Source organism: Diospyros lotus, chromosome 5 (genome assembly GCF_014633365.1).
Source record: "Diospyros lotus cultivar Yz01 chromosome 5, ASM1463336v1, whole genome shotgun sequence".
NCBI lineage: Eukaryota > Viridiplantae > Streptophyta > Magnoliopsida > Ericales > Ebenaceae > Diospyros > Diospyros lotus.
Window position 1 is genome coordinate 28,526,499 of NC_068342.1, and position 26,842 is coordinate 28,553,340.

The 26,842-nt window shown below is 40.7% G+C and overlaps 1 protein-coding gene across 3 annotated transcripts in view; it reads left to right on the top strand.

The window, feature by feature from the left end:
* Nucleotides 1–484: 484 nt before the first annotated feature.
* Nucleotides 485–26,842, top strand: part of LOC127802757 (monosaccharide-sensing protein 2-like) — a 60,574-nt gene continuing 34,216 nt past the window's right edge. The window contains exons 1-4 of one of the 3 annotated variants that reach the window (XM_052338768.1): nt 485–740; nt 1,200–1,326; nt 1,693–2,259; nt 24,923–25,866. In XM_052338768.1, the coding sequence (XP_052194728.1) occupies nt 1,248–1,326; nt 1,693–2,259; nt 24,923–25,866 (1,590 nt within the window). In that variant the 5' untranslated portion in view covers nt 485–740; nt 1,200–1,247. The remainder of the gene's footprint in view (nt 741–1,199; nt 1,327–1,692; nt 2,260–24,922; nt 25,867–26,842) is intronic. The other 2 variants (XM_052338769.1, XM_052338767.1) reach the window with 2 other exon arrangements.

Below are 26,842 nucleotides of genomic sequence, written 5' to 3' on the forward strand. Positions count from 1 at the left end.
ATATTTCGACAAATTTTTAAGTTTTTTTAAACTCGCTACTAGTAATAGCGAGATACAATGAAATACACACTTTCAGTAACGAGTTTGAGGAAACTAAAAAATTTGTTAAAGTGTCAAGTAGTAAGTGTAGGAAGATGATGGGTAAAAAGAAGAATTGAAATAAATTAAAGTGCAAGTAGCATAATATTTTGCCACTCCAAATAGTGAATTTGATTTATCAAAAAAAAAAACTCACGTACTAACATAACATGCAAAGTCGGAATTTTTTTTTTAATAATTTGTTAGATAATTTACAGTCTAATATTCTGCTAAAATATTTTAAAATTATAATATTTATGAAAATTTTCGAGGGAAACAGATTATAAGGTGATGTTTCCTTAAACCTGGAATGTTACAATGAGAGTAGGTGTCTGAGAGCGAACCGGCGGTTATAAACCCACAAAAGCTCTCCGATGCGTCTTATTCTAAAAGCTTTGTGCTGGTCGGGGGGCTACTAAAAATTACATGACCCACCCACTCACCCATGGTTTTCCAAAGCTCCCCACCTCAGCAATTCAGTCACTCTCTTAAGATGGTGCCAAAATGTGTTTGCCTTTTCCCCTCCCAAGCCCAGGCGTAGCTAGTAGAGAGAGAGAGAGAGGGGTTTGCTTGTCCAATTCTGAAACTCAAGATACCGATTGCCGATTTCTCACCCTGTCCGATCAAATACATCCAGATCCTTCTTACCACACAGGATTCTGGTAGGGTTGCTTTCTTCTTCTTCTTCTTCTTCTTCTTCTTCTTCTTCACTTCCTTTTTTATAATCTATTTCTTAGCTAGATTAGACTTGGCGCTAGTCCCTTTCCCAAATTCATTTCTGATTTTTCCCGTCTTTTAAGCTTACTGTTTCTCTTCTTCCTCCTATTTTCTTCCATGTCAAATTTTACTTCCATCACGGTCATATGCTTGTGTTTGTCTTTCTGTGTCTGTACACGCTGAAGCTTCGTTTCCTACGACTGCGATCCGTTGCTATGTTTAATTACTTTTAATGAAGGAATCGCCAACCTTCTCATGGAGATCCAAAGTTGTTAAGCAAGCACTCTGGTTTTGTCAAATTCGTTCCAACTGGGAAAACGATTCTCTCATTCTTGTTAATCATTTTGTTTTATTGGCTTTATTTAGTTGTCCTATAAGTTAAGTTTATCGAGTTCCTATTTAAGCAGGTTGCCTCTGTACATATCGCAGTCGTTATAGAATTGGAAGAAGATATGAGTGGAGCTGTGCTCGTTGCCGTTGCTGCCGCAATAGGCAACTTATTACAAGGATGGGACAATGCGACTATCGCTGGTAATTTAAATTTTTAATACTTCTTCTACCCATACACTGTATATATTAACGTGTTCTTCCTTTTCTAAACTTTTGTTTCTACAATTAGGCTCGGACTATGGTTCAGCTCTGTGCATTTGGGCATTCGCGTTTTATTGTATTAGTAATCAGTATTTGATTGAGAGAACGGCAGGATTTTTGGTGGATTTTTTTTTTACGACCTTCTTGCTTTTCGTTAGGCTTGAATTGTCTAATCATCTGTTGCACAAAATTCTTCATAACCTTCCTAATTTAGCTAGGGTTTAGTTTTAACTGTTCAATAATGTTCATGTGTTGCACAAATTTATTTTCCTGCTTTCTTGACACATTATTCTTCTGTTACAACAGGGGCTGTATTATATATAAAGAAGGAATTCAATTTGGAAGGTGAACCAACTATAGAGGGGCTAATTGTAGCCATGTCCCTCATTGGTGCTATCTCAATTACGACATGCTCTGGTGCTGCAGCAGATTGGCTTGGTCGCCGACCCCTGCTTATAATTTCATCTGTCTTCTACTTTGTTAGCAGTCTAGTAATGTTGTGGTCCCCTAATGTTTATGTACTACTGATTGCAAGGCTTCTAGATGGCTTTGGAATTGGTTTATCGGTTACTATTGTTCCAGTCTATATTTCTGAGACAGCACCACCTGAGATAAGGGGATTATTGAATACTTTGCCTCAGTTTACTGGTTCAGGGGGAATGTTCTTGTCATACTGTATGATTTTTGGAATGTCCCTGATGAATTCACCAAGCTGGAGGTTGATGCTCGGGATTCTTGCCCTTCCCTCCCTCTTTTATTTTGTATTAACAGCATTTTACCTGCCTGAGTCTCCAAGGTGGCTTGTGAGTAAAGGGCGCATGCTTGAGGCCAAACAGGTGTTGCAGAGACTGCGTGGCACCGAAGATGTCTCCGGTCAGTCTTATGTGCCTTACTAAAACTCTTCAATTTTCAACATGTGGTTTGCCTAAAAAAAGATGGCAACCAACTGCAAATGAGTCAAGAAATATGCTAAACTGCATATCCTTTAATGTAGCTTTTCTTTTTTTCTTTATTTTTTGTGTGATCGCTATCATACAGTAATAAACTACATTTGTTTATTGCCTTTTTTTTTAGTTCTAAAATTGACAATACTAGTGGGATATAGGCTTGGTATGTTGTCATTGTTTTTCCAAAATCGACAATAAGGTTTATAAGTTAAGCATATATCATTGCTTTTCATAATTTTTTTTTTTCCAAATATATTTGCAAAGAGGTGAGCTTTGATAGTGATGGTAAGTTTGTTTTTTCATATTATTATGGGATTCCTTTGCTATTTAACCTTTTCCTTTTTTCAGTCTACCTAATAGAAAAGCAAGAAGAAATGTTTGTTTCAACATGTAATGCTAAAATCTTCTTTTTTAGTTGTGTTTAAGAAAAAGTAGTCTGCACTTCCTGAGTGACATTCAGGCACAGGCAGTATGATAATTGAATATTCCTTGGTTCTAGACTTTGTCACCAGTAGGCCAATAAGTGTTTTGTCATGTAAACAATCTTTTGTTCTTTTATAATTCAATTGGAACTTTTATTTTTGAAAACTTGAATTTCTGAACTTTTTAGTGAGAGTTTCTTGTGGAATAGAAAACCCTTCAACAACAATCACAAGTTTTAATCCCAATAGGCAGTGTTAACTATATAAATTCTAAAGCTCTTGTCATCTTTATCCATGGGCATATCTTTCGTAAGGCTACCATATCTTATGTCATAGTTAAGGGTTTCATGCCACATTTTCTTTGGTATCTTTCCCCCTATTTTGCTACACACTCTCTCAATTTTATCCACTTGCCTCACATGTGCTTCTATTGGTCTTCTTCTCACATGTACAAACCATCATATTCATGTCTCTCGCTTAAGCCAATTTATTTTGATCTAGAGCATAGATGTTAAAGGCGCGCCTAGGCGCAAGGCGCCAGTTTGGCGCCTCGACTAGGCTGAGATGAGGTGTTTTTTGAGAGGCGCGCCCCTTGCATGGCGAGGCACAGAGGCATGAGGCGCGCCTCATGAAACCAGCTGTTAAGCTGCTCGCTGCCCACCGAAATCAGTTGCCATTCTCGGTTCTAGCCTCCCCTCTTCTTGGTTCCAACCTATTCTCGTGAGTTTTTTGCTTGTTTTATTTGATTAGAATTAGAAGTAAAACAAACTCGATCACAATTGGGTTCAACTTTGCTTCGACTTCAAAGCGACGAGTAACTCTGGAGATTGAAGAGGAGGAGGAAAGTGAGACAAAGACCCCCCCCTCCCGGCACTCCCCCACGAGAGCAGTGGTGGGCTTTGGGCTTGGGCCTCCACTACCACCACAACTCTCCTGAAAAATCCACATTTGGGTCTTGTCCCAAATTATCCAGGCCGGGTCAAATAACGGACTTCATTCTAGAAATCAAGACATACTTCAACAACTTCTTTATTGATTGTGGACTTGTAGTGTTTATTGATTGTGAACTTGTAGTGTTTATGTGTTTGTTTAGAACTTTCCATGATGATTGGTATTTGTTTGAGTTTGAGACTTTGTGTTTGAACTTTGATGATCTTTCTAGTTTATAATTTACATGATGAATGAATCAACTTTAATGTTGTTAGTTTAGAATTTGAAGATGATGAATCATGAATGATATGTATGTGTTATTATTGATAATTTGATAGTTTATGATTTTACAAGATTTTCAGTTTTTTTTCTAAAAGGTGCCCTTCGCTTCACAAAGGTGCGCCTCGCCTCGTGCGTCTCGTGCCTCAGGCTCCAGGACTCTTTGCGCCTTGATGTGTCTATCGCCTTTCAGAACTATAATCTAGAGTCTAAATTGTAATTTCTTTAGAGCTTTTCTCATTTTTCCATATTAAAAGTTCCAAAGAAGATGGACCCACAAACCAACTTGACATGTCAAACTTATCTGCATCCAAACAAACAGGATGAAGCACCACATGTCATCACCCAAAATTGCTAGTTGAAGGTGCCTATTGGGTTCATGGGACCAAGTAATAAAACCCAAGCCCCCTAGGAAACTACAAATGTGGGATTGGGTCATAACAAACTCCTTTCGTTTACTTCCTGGTGTCCTTACTAGATTGAAAATCCCATTTCTCAATCTAACACATGTCAGTCTCAAAACACTTTCTGAGCTCTCACCCACTTGGTTGTCATCCAGATTGGCTCCGATACCACTTGTAACACCTTAAGTTATTACTTTAAAGTGCTTGTTGAAGGTGACTATTGGGTTCATAGACCAAGTAATATATTCAAGACCTCCTTAGTAAACTACCGAGGTGGCATTGGTTGTGATAAAGGAAATTACAATCAATGAGTTTTATAAAGAATCTAGAACTGATGTTTTATGTTATGTAGATGCTATCCTTTTCACAGTTTGTGGAATGGAGATTTAAGGTCCTTGATTTATCTATCTTAGAGTCCGAAAGCATATCAACTTTATCATTATAGTGACATTTAGTAGAAATATGATAAGAGGAATGCTTTTCTTTTAAATGAACCAAAATAACTATTTGAAGATGTAAAATTAAACTTGGGATCCCTAATAGAAATAAGGCATATTGATAAGTAGCTGAAACACTATAAAGGAAATGGATCTTAATTCATGAAGAGTGAATGGAGCCAAGCAGGAAAAGAAGAAAGAATACCCAATAAAGAGAGAAAGAATACCAAGAAAGGAGAATCCAAATCTTGTATCAATAATCAATAATAAAACATGAGTAGTTTTTACACTCGTGAGATATTTATAAAAAATCCTACCAAACAATGACCCTTAATTAAATAAGAAACAAAAACATAACATTCTAATCCACACTAGACAAATAATCTAAACAAAAGTTTAAAATTCCGAATCCCCTCTATCTTATTGTTTCCATAGGGGAAAATGGTAGAGATATGAGTCCTATTTAGTTTAGGATTTTATAATTTTAGTTGTGTATGGCAGCACTACAAGGCGAGGAAAAGACCCAAGAACCAAAGGAGTTCAACAGGGAAGAGATCAAGAAGCTGAGAAACCTTCTAAGTACCCTTGAAAAATCTTCAGGTAACTGTTCACTGGTACATTCAGGGAAACTTCCAATCTGTCATGCTTTAAATGCCTCGGACATACCCTTTAAAGATTCGTGGATTATTGATTTGGGAACCACTGATCATATGTCCCATTCCTCTCAAAATTTCCATTCATTTTCACCCTGTTCTAACAGTAGAAAAATTGCCATTGCTGATTTTTCCTTGACCATGATAGCTGGGATTAGAGAGATAAAAGTAAGTCCAAACCTTACTTTAAAAAATGTGCTCCAAGTTCCTAAATTGTCCACTAATCTTTTATCAATATCTAAACTTACTTTAAAAAAGTCAGTCCAAACCTTACTTTAAAAAATGTGCTCCATGTTCCTAAATTGTCCACTAATCTTTTATCAATATCTAAACTTTCCCATGATATGAACTACAAAGTGACCTTTTTCCCATCCTATTGTTTATTTTAGGACTAAGATTCAAGAATTATGATTGAACGTGCTAAGGAAAGGGATGGACTATACTATCTTGAGGAATCTGAGAAATCGAAAGTTAGCAAGTGGAATCAACCCTTAACCTGCCTCTTTGAACAACATTTGACCAATAAAAGAGAAAATTTGCCTTCACCATTACAAGCTAGGACACCCTTCTTTTTTCAACTCTTGATCTTATGTTCCCTTTTTTATTTAAGGGGTTAGATAATAAGTAGTTTTATTGTGAGATGTGTGAACTTGCAAAGCACAAACGTGCTACTTTTCCTAACAATAATACAAGATGTCGTTTTCCTCTTTGAGTTGATTCATAATGATGTATGGGCTCCTTCAACCATTCCAAAATATTTCTGGGGGCACGTTGATTTATTTCATTTATTGATAATTGTACAAGGGTTACTTGGCTATTTTTGCTTAAATCCAAATTTGATGTGAGTAACTTCTTTTCCATGATCCAAAACCAATTTAGGGTACATATCAAAAGGTTTAGGTTGGACAATGTCAAAGATTATTTCAACCAAACCCTTTCCACATATTTCCACCAACGTGGAGTTATTCATGAGTCATCCTATGTCCACACTCCACAATATAATGGTGTTGTAGAGAGGAAAAATAACCATCTCCTAAACACTACTCAAACTTTGTTGTTTCAGAAAAATGTGCCCAAACACTTTTGGGGAGAAGTAGTCCTTATAACCATTCATGTCATAAACCGATTACTATACTGAGTGTTAAACTTCCAGAGACCCATGTGTTTGATCCTTGGATCTGACAAGGGATCAATTGGGAAGGATTAAGAGCTAGAGAGAATTTGGAGGGAGAGAAATAACAAGAAAGAGGAAGAATGTTCGAGAGAGAGAGAGAGAGGATTCTTCATTCACATGATAATCCCCATCCTCTAGTTGTGGCCTATATATAGCCCAGGGATACCACTATCCAGAATGTGCAATCCGATTAAGCACAACCGCTATAATAGCTAAGTACAAGCATTACAAAAAGCAAGTATAAGAAAAGAAATAAAATGACTTTTTGCCCCTAGGAATGTGACAATACCCCTTCCCCCCCCCCTCCCCCTCCCCCTCCCCAATGAAACATTTCTTGTCCCTAAGAAGTTACAAAAGCTGGGCAACTCAAGGAAATTGCTTGAGGAGGTCAGGCAAGTAGTCTCATGTGTGATTAAGGTGTAAGTGGGTCTATTGCACCAAAACATGGGCTAATAGACTATAGAGAATTTTGGTAGATCACCCTTTTCTCCAGCACCGCTAGGGGCTCCACATTTATTGTTAAATCCTTTGCAATAGGGGGAAGATCCAAACTAGTGAGGACAGTAGGTCCCATCAATTTCTTTAGCAGAGATACATGGAAAATTGGATGAATCAATACTCCCTCTTGTAGCTGCAACCTGTATGCTACCTTTCCTAGCTTGACCACTATGGGGAAAGGACCGTAATACTTTGGGCTGAGTTTGGTTGCAGGGGTCATTGAGAACACTTGTTGTTGAAACCTTTTCACCTTCAAATAAACCATGCCATCTACCTAAAACGAATTTTCACTCCTCCTTCTATTTTCCATTTGTTTCATCCTGTTTTGCGCCGCAGTTAGCTCTTTTTTTGATTACTTGTAATGCCTCTTGCCTTTGATGTAAATATTGATCCACCGCCACTTCAGCACTAGTATATCTCGTAACAGCAGGTAATAGGGGTGGTTTGCAACCAAAGAGGGCCTCAAATGGGGTCCTCTTCAAGGAGTTGTGAAAATTAGAGTTATACCACCATTGGGTTAGTGATAGCCACTTGTTCCAACTTTTTGGTCTAGAGAAACAAATACACCGGAGGTAAGTTTTAAGGCATTGGTTTACTTGTTTAGTTTGGCCATAAGTTTTAAGGCATTGGTTTACTTGTTTAGTTTGGCCATCAATTTCTGGGTGTTAAGCTGTTGACATATGCAATCCCACCCAAAGTCTTGAACAATTCCTTCCAAAAGTTACTAGTAAATATTTTGTCCCTATCTGAGACAATGGACAAAGGCAGCCCATATATCTTCACAACTGAATCCAACAACAATCTGTCTACCTCAAGGGCTGTAAAAGGGTGGGACAAACTTAAGAAATGGCCAAACTTTGTCAGCCTGTTCACCACTACTATTATAACATCCCTACCCTTTGACTTAGGTAACCCTTTAACGAAGTCTATAGAGATTTGCTCCTAGGCTTGATTTGGTATGTCTAGTGGCTCTGGCAGGCCAGGATAAGAAACCTGCTCATGTTTGAAGCGCTGACAGATAGGGCACTCTTAACACATATGCAATCACATCTCGTTTGAATCTAGGCCAAATGAACAATTGTCTCACCTTGTGGTAAGTGACATTTAACCTTGAATGTCCTCCTACTGGTGAGATGTGCAGTGGTTGCAGGATCCTCTTTTTAAGCTGGTCGTCTTCTCCTATCCCTAACCTTCCTTTCTACCTAAGTAAACTTGCTAACAAGGTGTATCCCTTCTGATGAGCAGGTTGAACTGCTAGCTATGTCATGAGATCTTTTGCACAAGTGGTCTGCTCATAACTTGATATAATCTCCTTTACCCAATTAGGCACCACAGCTGAAATGGCTTGGTAATTCCCAATTCCTCTTTCCTTGACAATGCATCTGTCGTTGTATTTTCTTTCCCCTTCTGGTGTTGTGTTGTATAGTCCAACCCCAACAATTTAGTCACTCCTTTTCTTTGTAGCTGGGTGTGCAGCCTTTATTGCATCAAGAATTTAAGACTCTCATGGTCAGATCGGATCACAAACTGGTTCCCTTCTAGGTAATACCTCCATTTATTTGCAACCATCAACACTGCTGACAACTCCTTGTTGTAAATGCTTAGTCCCAAGTGTTTTGGGCTAAAGCTTGGCTAAGCAATGCTAAGGGTTTACCCTCATGAACTAACACAACACCTATCCCTGTCTCACATGCATCTATCTCCAAAATGAAAGGCTTCGAAAAGTCGGGTAAGGCTAGTATAGGGGCCTGTGTCATAGCCTTCTTTAATGTTAGAAAGGCTGTCTCCACTTGTGAATTCCACCCAAAGCTATTCTTCTTAAGTAATTCAGTCAATGGCCTGTTTATGATGCCATAATCCTTGGATGAACCTCCCGTAATACCCCGTCAGGCCTAGAAAACATCTTAACTCCTTGATAGTTTGTGGTCTTGGACACCCCACCATAGCCTCAATTATTTTTTGGATCTGTGCTTACACCTTCTCTTGTGATTATGTGGCCTAGGTATTCCACTTTTCTCTTAGTGAAAGTACATTTGGACCTCTTTACAAATAGTTGATTAGATTTGAGGATTTTGAAGGCTGTCCTTAAGTGAATAAAATGTTGATCAATAGAAGGGTTGTACATGAGGATATCGTAAAAAAAGACAAGGATGCATTTTCTCAAATATGGGTTAAAGATATGGTTAATCAGAGTTTGAAATGTGGCAGGGGCATTAGTTAAATCAAATGACATAACTAGGAATTCATTTAGGCCTTGATGAGTTCTGAAAGCAATCTTGGGGATATTAGTTGAACTCATCCTGATTTGGTGGTTTCCAGCTCTTAAGTCGAACTTTGAAAAGATAGTGGCTCTTGTTAGTTCATCTAACAAATCCATTATGATTGGGATGGGAAATTTGTTCTTAATAGTAAGAGAGTTCAACTGTTAGTAATCCACACAAAATTGCCAGGTTCTATCCTTCTTTTTGACTAGGAGGATGGGGGATGAAAAAGGACTTTTGGCTTGGCTATATTATAGATTTGGTGAGCATTTCCTTGACCAGTTTTTCTATTTTAGCTTTCTATAGGGGTGAATACTTATAGGATCGGATGTTAACAGATTTTACATTGGGTTTTTAAGTGGATAGTGTGGTCAAGGAATCTAGTCGGGGGTAGGGCAGATGGTTCAGTAAACAAATCTTCAAACTTAATCAACAGTGAGTGTAGGGGGTCACAAGAGTGTACCTCATTGAGAGAATGCAGAGTGGAAGTAGGTGTAGGCCATGAGTGGTCCCTTTTTTCTTCCATTGCACTTTCTCTTGCCTCTCCTTCCTCAGCCTCCAACTCCACTGCATATAGAGAATGTAGCTGGGCTATGGCAGCTTCTTCATGCTGCAAAAGTTTCTGCAACTTTTTACCTGTCACCATCTTGCATTCACCTACATCTAAACTCCCTCTCAATGTCATCTTCTTCCCTGCCATTTCAAAGGTTACTTCAAGTTTATTGAAATAAAAAATTAGGGGATTTGTTGTCTTCATCCAATCCACCCCTAGAACAATGTGGTAGCCACCCAATTTTAGGATTCTCAAATCTGCTATAAATTCTTGACCCTACATCACCCAATTGAAACCTTGGCACTTGAACCTGCTTATCATTTTATTTTCATTGGCAATTGTAACAGATAGAGGAAGGGTCGCCTGTGGTGGACACTGTAAGTCCATGGCAGTATCCTCATCCTGGGAGATGTGCGTGCTTCCACTGTCAATAAGAACCATCACTCTCCTCTTCCCCACTGAGCCTTTCACCTTAATTATCTTTTCAGATGGGCAGCCTTGCAAAGCACGCAACGATATCTCCCCATCTTCTTCCCTTGTAGTTTTGTTTCCTATTAATTCCATTTCTACAGCCTCCTTCCTCTTCTACTTGCCCCTCCATGCGTAATAGCTGTCTCTTACATTGGTGTCCCGGGGTTTACTTCTCCCCACATTGGAAACAGAGCCCTAGTTGCACCGCCTGATTGCTAGGCTTAGTCATTCCCCCTGCCCCCCCAACTGTCTTGTAAATTGCCCTCGATAAACCCTTAGATATTGACCTGTGCTTCTTAAAAATCGCCTCCAAGGCTAACTCCTAGAGTCGGGCTTTCTTTGCAGCCTGCTTAACAGTGGCTTGCTATAACATCTTAATAGTGGGTTTAAGCTCATCATTCAACCCATTGATGAAACTAGACACAAAGTAGGGTTCATCCAAAGTTGGGTGAGAGAGGATTAGTAGGGATCTCAACTCTTCAAACCTGGTTTGGTAGTCCTCAACTGATCCTTCTTGCTTAAGTTTGTTGAACCCCTCTACTATGTCTATCACGGTTCTATCTTCAAAATGAGCACAAAAATCCTCCACGAACTCTTCCCAATTCAGCTTAATTCTTCTTCTGCCCCAACCTTGAAACTGGGCATCCGCCGCATTGTTAAGGTATGCGGTGGCTAGGTTCACCCTATGGCTTTCTCCCACTCGATAATGTTGGAACAACCGCTCACGTCGGATCCACCATCTTGGTTTGTCACCCTTGAATGTTAGAATCTCCAACCTTGGCATTAGAGCATGATTCTAGTTTGCATACACTCCCCTAGTGGACATGTTTGGCATGAAGTTCATCCTCTTCCTTGAGTCTTGTTACATCTTCTCTAACACCGGTGACCTTTGCTTGAACACTCTTCTCCAACGATAGCATCGCCTCTCAAGTGGCCAAGTTTTTTGCCTTGCCACGACTCACCACCTCTTGAGTATGGCGAAGGCCCAACTGCATCGACTCCAATCAATCCTCCAATTGCTCTTGATTCTGAGGAAACTCAAAACCCAATCTCCATCGCATCCAATCGAGTTTCCAACTGTTTCATTCTAGTTCCCTCAACCATCCTCTTAATCTATCGATTAGCCTTGATCAACCCAATTTCCAAGGGTTGATTTTGACCTATAGACCGCTACTAAAATCACCAATCACCGATCACCCACAATCTGATAGTGATCGTGATAAATCTGATCGCTCGGAATTGCTTCACCCCAACGTTGCAACCTCTGTCAACAAGGTTGGAATCGCTTGGCTCTGATACCAATTGTCATATTCTTGGATCTGACAAGGGATCAATTGGGAAGGACTAAGAGCTAGAGAGAATTTGGAGGGAGAGAAACAACAAGGAAGAGGGAGAATGTTCGAGAGAGAGAGAGATAGAGAGAGAGAAAGATAATAGAAAGTGAGGGAAAGGATTCTTCATTCACATGATAATTCCCATCCTCTAGCTGTGGCCTATATATAGCCCAGCGATACCACTATCTGGAATGGACAATCCAGTTAAGCACAATCCTTGTAACCGCTAAGTACAAGCATTACAAACAACAAGTATAAGAAAAGAAATACAATTGACTTTTTTGCCCCTAGGAATGTGACACCATGGAAGTATTATCTCAGTTTTATCCCGGGCTTAATATAACAAACCCTCTCACTCCCAGAGTCTTTGGGTGTGTTTCATTTGTTCATGTTCATTGTCAAAATAGAGGGAAATTGGACCCTAGAGCTACCAAGTGTGTCTTTGTGGGATACTATTTAACATAGAAAGTGTACAAATGCTATCATTCACCTACTAAAAAACTCCTTATCTCTGCAGATGTCACCTTTGTTGAATTCACCCAACCTTTTCTTCAGAGGGTGACATCATTTGTGGAAGATAAGGATCATGATTTTTTCCTCCTTGACTTACCACCATCATCTCTTAAGCCTTCACCTAACCTTGTTACTCCAACCCCTACACCCAAACTTGAACCTTTCTCACAAACCCAAAATAAGTTCCCCTCACAACTGTTTCAAAACCAGAAGGGGGACAGATCACTATTGACAAACGATTCTCATAGGTTTACTCAAGAAGGACAAATCTAATGCCTGAACCAAGGTTGGACCAGTCATCATACCCAACTTCTGGAAATGAGGTAATATCCTTTAGCCTAACTTCTGATTCGTTATCTGATCTTGATTTGCCCATAACACTCAGGAAAGGAACCAAAAAATGCACAAAACATCCACTATACCCAATATCTCACTTTGTGTCCTTTAAAAGATGCTCTCCATCCCATAGAAGTCTCCTTACAAGCATAACCACGACATCCATTCCCACAACATTATCAGTCTTTAAATTGTGAGAATTGGAAGAATGCTATGAATGTTGAAATGTAGGCCCTGGATAAAAGCAATACTTGGGAGATTGTGGATTTTCCAAAAAGAAAGAAACCGGTGGAATGTAAGTGGGTTTTCACAGTCAATTATAGAGTAGACGAGACACTTGAGAGGTACAAAGTTAGGCTGCTGGCTAAAGGGTACATTCAGACATATGAGATAGATTATCAAGAAACCTTTGCTCCGATTGCCAAAATGAAAATGGTGAGAATCCTTCTGCCTCTAGCAGTTAACTAGCCTTTGTAACAGTTTGATGTAAAAAATGTATTCTTACACGGAGATCTTGAGGAGGAAATCTACATGGAAATACCCCCAGGATTTAATAGAAACACAACTACAAATAAGGTTTGCAAACTCAAGAAGGCACTATATGGTCTGAAACAGTTACCAAAAGCCTGGTTTGAGAGATTTTCCAAGGTAATGTATTCCATGGGGTATAAGCAGAGCCAAGGGGATCACACTATTCATTAAACACTTAGGTTTAGGGGGAGTTATTGCTCTTGTAGTTTATGTTGATGACATCATAGTGACGAGAAATGATGAAAAAGCAAGGAAGAATTTGGGAAGGTGCTTAGTTAAGGAATTTGAGATTAAGGAACTAGGGGATGTGAAATATTTCCTAGGTATTGAAGTGGCACGGTCAAGAAAAGGGATCTTTATATCCCAACATAAGTATGTCCTCGATCTCTTAAAAGACATAAGAAAATTGGCTTGCAAACCATCCAATATCCCGATTGATCCCAATCATAAACTTGGTGAACCAGAGGGAGACAGAGCTACAGACAAAGAAGCATATCAGAGATTAGTTGGCCAACTAATTTATTTGTCCCACACACGACCCGACATCGCCTATGTACTTAGTGTAGTGAGCCAATTCATGCACACCCCAAGGAGCTTCACTTACAAGCAAGCCCACAGAAGAATACTGCACTACATTAAGGGAACCCTAGGAATGGAAATTTTATTCAAGAAAAGAGAAACTCACTCTGGAGGTCTACATAGATGTAGACCACACAAGCTTAAATAGAAGATCCACCATGGGATATTACACTTTCTTGGGAGGAAACCTAGTCATTTGGAGGCCCAAGAAGCAGAATATAGTTGCAAGATCAAGTGCAAAATCAGAATTTTGGGCAACAACGCAAGGTGTATGTGAACTACTATGGTTGAAGATCATTTTGGAAGATATTAAGACTCAAGTGGGATGGTCCTATGAAGCTCTACTTTGACAACAAGTTTGCAATTAGCATCGCACACAATCCTGTGCAACATGATCAAACATAACACATTGAAGTTGACCAACACTTTATTAAGGAGTAGCTTGACAGTAGTTCCATTTGTACACCCTATGTACCAAGTGAATCACAAGTAGCAAATGTCCTAACCAAGGGACTCTGTTGTTGCCAAACTACAACAATTAAATTTATTTGTTTTGGGATAAGCCAAAGAAGAGTCCTTCACCGAGGCAAAGGGTCCGAGATGTTGCGGGCGAGGTCAACTGGGTCAGGATCGGGTCCACAGCCTAGGAGGTCGAAGCATCAGAAGCCCAAATGGGGTCCTCGGGGCCTTTGGGATGGCTAGCTCGGATGGGTCTTCAGGGGAACTAATAAGGGGTCCCGAAGAGTCTTCAGGGAAAGGGGTCTCAGGGTCTTCGGGGCTTGCCTAGTCTGCAAGCACAAAGGACGTCAGAAAGACACGTAGGAGACCTCCCCACGTGGGCCTTCCGATGTCTAAGTCGAACAATAGTCCGAAAAGAATGAGAAGTGTGCTAGTAAATATCCAATGTATGTATGTATGTATGCAGAATGTCTTTTGTGTCCCGAAGAGGGTGTTCCGGATGGGGTTTAGAGAGAGAAAGAGTAGGGTTCAAATGATCCCGAAAGATCCTTTTACCTTGGTGGAGGCAAATATTTATAGACCATAGGTGGGGCCCATGATCGAGTCTTTGGACTCTGGCTGGAAATGCATCAAGAAGGTTGGAGGGCCTGGAGATGTCTTCGGGGTGAAGTGCCCTGATTGCTGTCTCCGAGTGGCCCCGAAGAGGGTTTAGGGGCCACTGGGTGGCTCTGGTCAGGGAGACCCCGAAGTTGTCTCTAGATTTATGTGAAGCTACAAGTCGAACCAACCCGGGGGGACCTATTGGGGGCCTAAGTGACTACTTCCCCGGAGACTCTCCGGGGAGCTTGGATGCATCAAGAAATTGCTTAATACTTAGGAATTTTCGGGCACCCCACAACAATAGCTCCCCACTCTTGTCTTGGGCTGAAAGGCAAAGAGAAGAGTATAAAAAAGGTGGGTGTCTGGTATGACTCATTGAGGCAAAGTCTCCGGGGGACTGGCTACGCTTGGTCTGCCGAGGACTTTGACTATAAATATTAGGTGGTCCCTTATGGGCTACATTTCTCCCGAAGAGCCAGAGTCATTTGGAGCTCCCGAAGACCCTCAATCGTCTTGGAGACTCCTTGCTGCTTTTGGCCTCGGAGATTCTGCTTCTCCAGAAAACTCTTACTCGTTGGAAAACTAACTCATTCAAGTAAAAATGGCTTCTTCCCAACCTCCCACTGAAATTAATATCTCCCCATGAATAAAACCCTCAGTTTTAAAAGGCAAAATTGCCGAAGACTTTGCATGGTCCTATCGCATTCCTCAGTCATGGGACTCAAGGGGCCCTAGGGAAGAGGAGTTTACTGCTACTGTTAGGGGAGGATTGATGGCGATGCATTTAGATAGCTTACGAGCAGGACTTAGGATTCCATTGCACCCTTTTGGGTTGCAATTTTTGAAGAAGGAAATACTGGTGATAGCCCAATTGCATCCAAATGGATGGGCTGTGCTAGTAGGATTTTTTGTTTTATGCAAGGAGCATGGGGTGGAACCCATCACGTCCTTATTGCACCACTTTTATCGAGCCCAAACCATAAGAGGAGAGAAAGAATTTGTGTCCCTCCAAAGGATGCCTGTTAAGGTTAAATCATTTAGGGGTGGAGCTCAAAAGATAAATGATTTTGAAACTAGGTGGCTAGTGGTCACGTCTCCCCTAGGATGTTGGAGGTCAATGCGATATTGGTGCTATGAGGAAATGAGGAGCGTGGGGTGCGATTGGCTGGACGTTGATTCACTGGTGAAGGACCACTGAGATGAGATCAATAAACTGACCCAAGGGGGTCCAATAGTTTTGTTAGATTTAATAAATGACACGCGCATTATTGCGACATGATGGATGGTTGTTGAAGGGGGCGATGATGCTGGTCCTTTGGAACCAATTGAGTCCCAGGAGGCCGCGTCCCCGTTATCCTCTTCGTCGGATGATAGCGAAGAAGAAAGTTAGGAAAATGAGGATGACGAAGAGGTAGATATTACAAGGGATGCGGATGCGGATGCGGTTGGAGAGGAGGAAGAGGAAGGGTGCGAAGGGGAGATAGACCCTGAGGGTGCTCACCCTAACCCTTATCTTTTTTCTTTGCATTTTGCTACTTTTAATATTTTGATAATTGCACTGATGATTTGACTGCTTTTGGTTTGCAGAGATGAGGCGGCTTTAGAGGGCTACATTAGCCAGACAAGAAGAATTAGAGCGGAGGGTGCAGGAAGCCCTCCAAAGGACACTGCAGATCAACCAAGCTCCTCATTTATTAGGGGAAGCTGACGAAGGGGAAGCTCTGCGGGCCTAAAGAAACAAAAGGGCCATATTAGATGGTGAGGGGCTAAGCATAGTGGGAACTTCCATAGACTCACTTTCAGACGATTTTGTCAATTTTCCTTTGTCGGATCTTCCGCCATCTGCAAGCGGGAATATTGAAAAGGGAGAGATTCCACTGCTATCGCCCTTAAATCTGGGGGCTCAAGCTACTATTGAGGCTGGTAGGGCCAAATGGGAGACGAGAGAGGGGGCTGAGGTCTGAGCTGAATTAGAGAGGCACCGTGTTCGGAATCGGGCTATTAGCAACTTACCTTATCCCCAACCAATGGACCAGCTTGAACGAAGGGCGTTGGCCACAGAGTCCAAAAGACATCTGTCCATCTTTCCAAATTTGGGCCCTGTCCACCTGGGAGTGGTGCTAGTAGGGGATCAACAGCTGAGGGGGCATGATTTTTTGGCTTGCCTAGGGCTCCTGGATATAAACTCTATTATGGAGCCAAGCGTTGCGACAAGGTTGATGTATGCCACGATAATGTCGCTCGATGAATCGAGGTATTCGGGGGACACTTGGAGCCAACTGGACATAGCTGAACAGTATTTGGTTGAGGTATGAGAGACTTTGAATTTCTTTTAATATTTTTCCCCTTTATTTATTGCGATTTCTAATATTTGGGCTTTTGTTTAGTCGATAGGGAATGTAGCGCCAGGCATTAGCAACGGCGAACGCTCGAGCAAATTTGGGCAAAGCCCAGGTAAATAGAGATAAAATGGTTCGCGACTTTCTCCGTTAGAGAGACAAGATGTAACGACCCATTAGAGGACCCAATATTTTTTCAAGAATGATTTAATTAATTGTTGAAGTATTTGATTAAGTGATTTTGCCAATTAATTATTTAATGTGGCAATTTAGAGATTTTGAAGGAAAAGAATAGCATTTATTTCCTTTTAATGTTGGAGTTAAAGGAATTTGCCAAAGTGGCAATTTAGATTTTTAATTGAGAGAATAGTATATAAATAGCATTTAAAGAGCATTTAATTCTAGTTATTTATTTTGAAAATTAAATGCAAGGGCATGAAGGTGATTTTGGAGTTTTATTATTAATTGAGAGTGTTAATAATAAATTTTGTATTATTATTAATCAAGTGAGATTATGTATTTAAAGGAGAATGAGAATCCATGTATGAGATGGATTTGGATTGAAAGTCTCGTAGTTAGATTTGGTGAAGGAATCTAAATTGTAGAAGAAGTGTGATCTAGGGCTTTATGTCTATATATAGAGCCCATTAACTTAGCTTTTCTTCACGCCATGTGAAGAACCAAGAGGCCAAGAGATAGCAGAGGCTTGCTAGAGTCTTCAAGATCGCTCCAAGGTTCGATCAGAGAGTTCTATCAGGCAAGTATTCTTCCTGTAATCCCTTCCATTACAGGTTCATATCAGTTTTGATTTCAGATTATTCCAGTTCTTCGTTGTAGTTTTCAGATTTATATCAGTAAGCAGAGACGTATATATATATATATATATATGCGTATAACAGTGAAGTTATGAGTAAGTTTTATTAATCCTCATCCATTTTGGATTGCAAGTTCTATTAATCCTTATCCATTTTGGATTACAAGTTCAATTAATTCTTATCCATTTTGGATTGCAAGTTCTATTAATCCTTATCCATTTTGGATTGCAAGTTCTATTAATCCTTATCCATTTTGGATTGTGAGTTCCATTAATCCTTATCCATTTTGGATTGCAAGTTCTATTAATCCTTATCCATTTTGAATTGTAAGTTTTATTAGTCCTTATCCATTTTGGATTGTAAGTTCCATTAATCTTTATCCATTTTGGATTGCAAGTTCCATTAATCCTTATCCATTTTGGATTGCAAGTTTTATTAATCCTTATCCATTTTGAATTGCAAGTTCCATTAATCCATATCCATTTTGGATTGCAAGTTCCATTACTCTAAGTTCTAATATCCGGATACCTTGTATCGTATCCGGATGTATCTAAAGTTCTTCGAGTATAATATCCAGATGGTTTGTTTATACATCCGGAAAGGTCAAGATAATATCTGGATGTCTCGCATGATATTCGGATGCCTTCCTTAAAAGTTGAATTTTTCATTCAAATAGTCCCCAGTTATATCCGAACGCATCAGTGAGATATTCGGATGACCAGAATCAAATCCAAATGTCCTAGTTCATATTCGAATACTTCCCAGCATATCCGAATAGCTTCTGCTTTGAATATCAGTGTATCCGGATGAGCTTTCTTCATATCCAGATGTCTTTCATCATATCCGGATATCCTTCCTGATATTCGGATGACTTTTCCAGAAATCCAATTTAGTTTCCAATGAGTCCTAATTCAAGTTTAATTCAATTAATATATTCAATATCTTCCAACATTGAATTCATAAGCCAAAACATGACAAGTTAATCATACCCATACCCTAAATCATAATTCATTGAATCTTTGTATTCTAATATATAGATGAAGATCATATCATATTCAGCATTATCATAACATGATCAGCATTATTTTGTGAGATTATGTGCATACATTTTGGTATGAGCATTGAGCATGACTTTATATGGAGCACTACATATCGTGTGCTAGTATTTATGTGAGCATTGCATTGCATTATGCGCGCCAGGCGGCTTGTCCGCGGGGATCCCATCAGTTTCAGTTTCAGTTCAGTTTATGAGTTGCTTGCCTGGTGGCAACCAGGGGGCTAGGGGCTTTGCCCACAGTATGTGCTTACAGTTTTTATATATGCAGGTTTCAGATCAGACATGTATGTATTATCAGATTATGTGGGCCTATGAGCCAAAATTGCATACTTGCATTTAGTTTACAGTTTATGTGTATTACATTTTTATGAATGCAATCAGACAGTGATTATTCAGTATAAGTTCAGTGAGTTATTTATCAGTATCGATATTCTTCGATTCAGCTTCAGTATTCTTTCCACCTTATTACTTGCTGAGCTTTTGTAGCTCACCTTGTACTCTTCACCCCTCCAGGTTCTAGTAGGGGAGTATCAGATGTGGGGCTTAGCAGCAGTGTTCAGTAGTGTGTGTACGTAGAGCCGCTCAAGATAAAAGATGTCTGGGAGTCTGTTGAGTTTTATAGTGTTTTCTCAGTTTAGATCTATTTTATATTTTAGTTGAGGGATTGTCCCTTAGTCAGAGTTTATGCTTTTCAGTTTGTAATGACTCAGAGTTTTTATTCCAGTTGATTGAGATGTTTAGTCATGGTATCAGATTTCAGTTTATCAGTTATTTAATTTTATTTTCCCCGTAGCACCTCTTCTCTGGCAGTTCTAGGAGAGGGGGTGTTACACAAGATGAGGCCGCTAGAGCACGAGGTCAGGGACCTCAAAGAATACAAGAAACAAGCCCTTCAACATGAGCGCGAGGCTGAGGAGGCAAAGAGGGAGAGAGACTCTTTGAAGGGTGATGTTGAGGAAGAGCAAAGGAAATATCGGGAGACCGAAACGACATTCACGAGGCTAACTTTGCCATAATTGCTGAGCACAATCAGGCCTTGGAGGAGAGGGATAGCGCGCATATCCAATTTCAAGAGCACAGAGGAAAATTGAGGAGTTGTCGAACTAGCTCCAGGGGGTCAACATCGACGCCATTTGAGAAGATGCAATGAAAGAATATCAATCGTCGTGGGTATGCCATGAGAAGAAGGAGAGGTATGCCTCAGGCTTTGCTAAGTATGGATTTTATTTGGCCCGGCGGAACTTGGAGAGAATGCGCTCGAACGTTGATTTCTTTGACGTCGTCTTCTCGAGCGAAAAGATTATGGGCATTTGGAACTGGCGAGAGTATAGGGATTCGGACCCTAAGCGCCAAATGAATTTTTTGAATGCCAAGGTGAAGGATCTATACAAACCTATAGGTCCATGGAGCCCATATGTTCTAGAGTCGGATTCAAACCCTTTGACGCCAGTTGACCACAGAGCTCCCCAAGGGATGAAGGCAATTAATGCCTTGGCAAACATTGAGTTTGTTGACTTGGATTTCACAAAAGGAGTCCCTACTCCAGAGGGCAGATTTCCTACGGCTCTAATTTAGGATGGGCTTCCTTTTGCCCCTTTTTGACTTTTTGGCTGATTGCACTTTTTGTATTTTGGGAATTGAACAGATGATAATAGAATGAGCACTCTTTTGGGTAACGAATTGCTGCTTGGTTGGCTAAGCGAGAGTCTAACGTATGCATGGGCTCTATGAATGCATGCATGAATGAGAGGGAAATAGAAACATAGAATAATTCAATGGTTACTGATAAAGGCGCACCTTCTCCTTAAGTAGGGTCCACGCGCCTTATAAGTTCCTGCATTCCTACATATTCATAGGCACACCAAAAGAATCCAGCTCCTTGTATAGCAGGGATGTTGGCCTCCTCCAACTCGTGGAGGCTAAAACAGTTGCATATATGAACTTATGGAAGGAGTATAGTAATTTTAGGGGTATCGATATACCTGTCAGGGTAATGTGAAATATCTTGTCCTGAAATATATAGAATCCCAATTGAAAGATCCATAAATTCAGAATGAGACATAAAACATCTCGCAACTGGCATCATATGGGAGTACCACTATTGCTACTTGCAACTAGGGGTGAGACACGTGCCTGAGTCCTCCAACCGCCTTAGTCTCGTTAGTCTCATTTGTAGTTGGAATTTTGCCACTATGCCCCTAGGCCATGTGAGGGGAGGGAGGACCACCGACCCATAGAGTCCTTTTGTGGAAAGGTTTGGCCGCGAGGAGTGGTACACGGTCCTAGGCACCCTAGTGTAGTGGAAGGAGTGAGTACCAGTAGACTTGCATGAAATAATGTTCTCTAAACTCTGTTCCTTCCACCAATTGATATATAAATGTGTAGGGCAAGAGAAGCAGTTATTGAAGGGAGAGACCCTGGTCTTTGCGTCCAAAGACAATGAAACTGTCTGACAGGATATGTTCGAGGCCCCGTATGAAAGAGAATTCTGGGTGGAGAGGATAGGGGCCCTAATGGCACAGAGTATGCCTGAAGGCACTCTATTTTGTTGACGTAGTTCGATAATCTACGTTCGCGTGTCTATTTTGTTTTAGTGGTTCAGTGGGATGCCTACTTCCATAATCATCATGTTTTGTTGAAGCAGTTCAGCGGAGTGCCTACTTCCACAATCAAGTGATGAGATAAATATTTTAACTGGGGCCTATGATGGCAATACTTTTGTAAAATGCCTTTGACCGTGATCACACTTTGGATGTAGTCAAATACTTTTGTGTTGGCAATTCAGCCCTTCACCTACGTTCGCCCTTAGAAATTGCCTTTGCAGAATAGTGTGGTCGTCTTTATATCAGAATACTAGACAACTTGTAGTGTTTCTTCGATGGAATACTTCCGTTCAGAAACCTCGTTTATTCCAACTTTGAATTTGAGATTATAGAAGATTTATGTTGGGCTGAGCTTGAGGGTTTCCATCCCCTTAGCTCCCTAGTCAAATCCTTAGTCTTTCTTTGAGTTGCTGCAAAATAGAGCACACACACATATATGTTACCTTATATCTTTTTGTTACATTGTAGAAGTATTTTGTTGGCGCAGTTCAGTATAGGCACCTACATCCGTGATTTACAAGGAGGAATTAGTTTTAAGTTAGAAATGTCTTCTCTTGGCAGCTTCTGCTTGTGAACTGGCACCTTCTGATCTGTGATCTGAGACAACTTTATTCTGCATCATTAGGTATGGTGTTCCTAAAACGATCAATATAACGCTACAAGTGGCTCCAGCAGTCCTTTGCCTTTGAAATACCCATGGCCAGGTCATGAGAAATTCTCGTTGTAGCTGATTGCGTGGCTTGAGTGGGCCAGCGTGGAACTCCAAACACCTTCTAGCAAAGGGGGCGAAGACTGCAACAGGAGTGGTTGCAGAAAAGGGACTACTACAAAGAGTTGTCTTCATAGATTGACAGTCACTATAGGGCCTGCTCTTGCAAAGGATGTTGATAATTTATTTTCTTTCGTCGACCCTTCATGCAACTTTACAACTCTTGTCTCCACTTGAGTTGGTAGGCCACCTTCTGCTCTTTAATCGCCCCAGGCTTGGAAAAAAATATTCGAGAAAGTTGGGAAGCCTGGGGTACTCCCTCTTGGGTTCATAAAACACTCTTGTAGACACATCCCACGAGAACTTCTCCCACGGGAGAGGCCTTCATAATTCCAATCTTTGGGGGCAACGCTCTTCTCGCGAGGGTCGGCATTGCTAGGGAGAATGACCCCATCATCAAATACAAGTCTGGGAAGTGACAAGCTCCCGAACTTGGTCTTCATCAATAGGGGGCCCAATCTCCTCACTTCCCACTTTCCTTGGTTGGTTCCATGCTTTAAAGAACATGGAGACCCAACCTGGATACAAGGTGGGGAGGTATGTTTTTCTCCCATGGGCCGGCGTAATAACGGGAGAAAAGCCTTAGAAGGCTCATAATAGTAGGAGAAAACCCTCGAAAAAAGCTCCCCGGTGCCTCCTGGAGGATTCAGGGCATGGTTCTCTAGGAGGCACCATGGGCTGGAATGGGAGCGCTAAGGCAACATCTTCACACAAATGACCCTTACAACTGTTGCAAAGGAGGATGACTTTTTGCACATTTTTCATAGACGATGCCAAATTGTTGTTAAACTACAACAATTAAATTTATTTGTCTTGGGATAAGCTAAAGCAGAGTCCTTCACCGAGGCAGAGGGTCCAAGATGTTGCGAGCGAGGCTAACTGGGTTAGCACCGGGTTCATAGCCTGGGAGGCCAGAGCTTTAAGAGCCCGGATGGGGTCCTCGGGGCCTTTAGGATGGCTAGCCCATATGGGTCTTCGGGGGGAACAATAAGGGGTCCGGAAGAGTCTTTGGGGAAAGGGGTCTCAGGGTCTTCGGGGAGCAAGGTCCTGCCTTAGTCTGTGAGCACAAAGGACGTTAGAAAGGCACACGAGAGACTTCCCCGCGCAGGCCCTCCGATGCCTAAGTCAGACAATAGTTTGAAAAGAATGAGAAGTGTGCAAGTAAATTTCCAATGTATGTATGTATGTAGAGTTTGTTTCGGTGTCCCGAAGAGGGTGTTCTAGATGGGGTTTAGAGAGAAAGAGTAGGGTTCAAAGGGATCCCGAAATATCCCTTTACCTTGGAGGAGGCAAATATTTATAGACTATAGGTGCGGCCCGACCCAAGATCGAGTCTTTGGACTCTTACGAGAAATGCATCAAGAAGGCCGGGGGCCAGGAGACGTCTTTGGGGTGAAGTGCTCCGATGGCTGTCTCCGGGTGGCCCTGAAGAGAGTTTTGGGGCCATCGGGTGGCTTTGGCCTAGGAGACCTCGAAGGTGTCTCCGGACTTATGCGAAGATACAAGTCGGACCATCCCGGGGGGACCCATCGGGGGCCCGGGTGACTACTTCCCCGGAGAGTCTCTGAGGAGCTTGGATATATCGGGAAATTGCTTAATACTTAGGAATTTTTGGGCACCCCACAACAAACTCAAGAGTCCACTCTTTCATAAGATTGTAGCCGAGCTAGGAATAGGCAATGTCTACTCACTAGTTTGAAAGGGAGTGTTGAGAATCAAGACTCTTATTGTTGAGAATCAAGGCTGGAATTAAGTATAGAGAGTTAAGGCTAGAATTAAGGATGTAATTAGTCTTCTGTATGTAGAAGTTTACCTTAATTAGGTGATTAGGAAATCTGCCTCTGTTTCCATTTTTGTAAATCATCTACTGTATATATATTTCCATTGATGCAATGAAGAATATACAGAAATTCTGATCCTAATCTTCCATAGATTTAGAAAATTTGTAGGTATTTTATGACTGATCTTGAACTATAACCATAGCTTATTCATGTACTACAGAATTACAATGATTTTTGGCTTACAAATAATTGAGACATCAGACGTGTTGATGGGCTTCATTAAACTACAAATACTAAAAAGCATAAGTGGCTTTATCTGTTTGCTCCATAGTACACACAGAAAACAGGAAGGAAAATGTAAGAGTAAAGACAATGAAAATCCATCTTCCAAGTCTTCGCAAAGTCCAGAAACTATTCAAAACTGATAACTAATAATGGCAAATAGATGTCCAGGAAATATGCCATAGCAGCAATTACTCAAGACCCAACTCTTGTTCCATAAATGGCTTGGATACTTAGCTCCCTTCTTTTTCCTCCTCTGCTGCACACTACCTTTTGGGAAGAACTTTGTGCATGCATACTGATTTATTGGTTCAAATTGTTGCAAGGTCTTTTCTTCCCCTAAAAGTCTTTAACCTTCTTTTTTGGGGTAATGTATTTTGTTAGCATGGTGTATCTTACAAGTATTTGTACTCCTGACAATTGCACTAATTAAGGATTATTGATTAGCAGATTTTTGTTATCATGACTATTTCATTAAGTGGATAATTTTCATTCCTCTCAATCTATAGGTGAAATGGCTTTGCTGGTCGAAGGTCTTGGAGTAGGAGGTGAAACATCTATAGAAGAATACATCATTTGTCCAGCCAATGTACTTACTGGTGACCAGGAACCAACTGCTGATAGTGATAAAATTGGGTTATATGGGCAAGAAGGTGCATCTTGGGTTGCTCGACCAGTCACTAGGCAGAGTTCTGTGGGTTTTGCATCTCGTCAAGGAAGCATTGCAAGCCAAAAGGTGCCTCTTATGGATCCTGTTGTGATGCTCTTTGGCAGTATCCATGAAAAACTTCCGGAGACAGGAAGCATGAGAAGCATGCTTTTTCCACACTTTGGCAGCATGTTCAGCATTGCAGGCCAGCAACCTAAAAATGAAGAGTGGGATGAAGAGAGCCTTGCCAGAGAAGGGGAGGATTACACATCTGATGCTGCTCCTGCTGATTCTGATGACAACTTGCAGAGTCCACTAATTTCGCGTCAGACAACGACTTTGGAGAAAGACATGGTCCCGTCAGCTGCCCATGGAAGTATTGTAACCTTGAGGCAAGATAGTCTCATGCTGGGAAACACTGGAGAACCAGTCAACAGCTTGGGTATTGGTGGGGGCTGGCAGCTGGCATGGAAGTGGACTGAGAGAGAAGGTCAGGATGGAAAGAAGGAAGGTGGCTTTAAAAGAATGTATTTGCATCAGGAGGGTGTCCCTGGATCTCAGCATGCATCTGTAGTTTCTCTTCCTGGTGGTGATGCCCCTGGGGATAATGAATTCATTCAGGCTGCTGCTTTGGTGAGTCAACCAGCCTTATATTCTGAGAAGCTTATGAGTCAGAATCCAATTGGACCAGCTATGGTACACCCTTCTGAAACTGCAGCCAAAGGGCCTAGTTGGGTTGACCTTTTTGAACCAGGAGTCAAGCATGCTTTGGCTGTTGGGGTGGGAATTCAAATACTTCAGCAGGTAAATATAGAGTATATTCAGATGTATTCTAGCTTTTTCTCATGCTACGGAAGTTCAGTTGTTGGAAGTATCTGTGACCTTCCTACTAGTAGCAGCAGTATAATATATCTTATTTTCCCTTTCTTTAAATCTTAAAAATGAGTTGCACTTTCTTGTTTCTTTTTTAAGTAATGTGATTTGTATTTTTTCATGCCCTAGTAATATGTTTGTCCTGCGTTTGGGAGGATGACAGATTCATTACAGAGCTGATATTTGATCTTGAAGCAGTAGTCCCTGAACAAAAACTAGATAGAGAGATATATCGAAGGTTTGGAGGCTGAATAAAATAAATTCTTCCTCATACTTCATTGATTTGTAGGTTGAGATATATATACACAAGATATCCTAAAAAATCTCCTAAAATATAGGAATGGGATACAACAAATTTAAATAACAATACATTACAGATTAGAATAAATTTGAACTTGACTTCCTTTCATCTGTTTTGAAACTGCTTCATCCTTTCTTCCATTTATCCTCTTAGTTTGAAATTCTCCTATCTTTTCTCTCATAACAACCTTATCTCTTATCCACTCGTTCACAACTTGGAATCATTATTTTCTCATCTTCTCCAACACTCCCTTTCAAGCTGGTGAATAGATATCTATCATTTTTAGTTTACCTCTAATTGATTCAAATTCTTGTTTCTGCATTGCCTTAGTAAGGATGTCTGCCTCTTGAAACTATATAGGAACATAAGAGAGACTTATATCTCCGTTTTCAATCTCTTGTTTGACAAATGTCGGTCAATTCTCACATGTTTCATTCGGTCATGTTGCACTAGATTATTTACAATACTTATTGGCGATTTGCTGTCACTATAGAGTCTTATTAGAGAGGATATAAGAATGTTTAGATCCCTCATTAATTTTTCCAGCCAAATAACCTCACATATGCCTTGAACAATGGCTCTATACTCTGCTTTTGCACTACTACG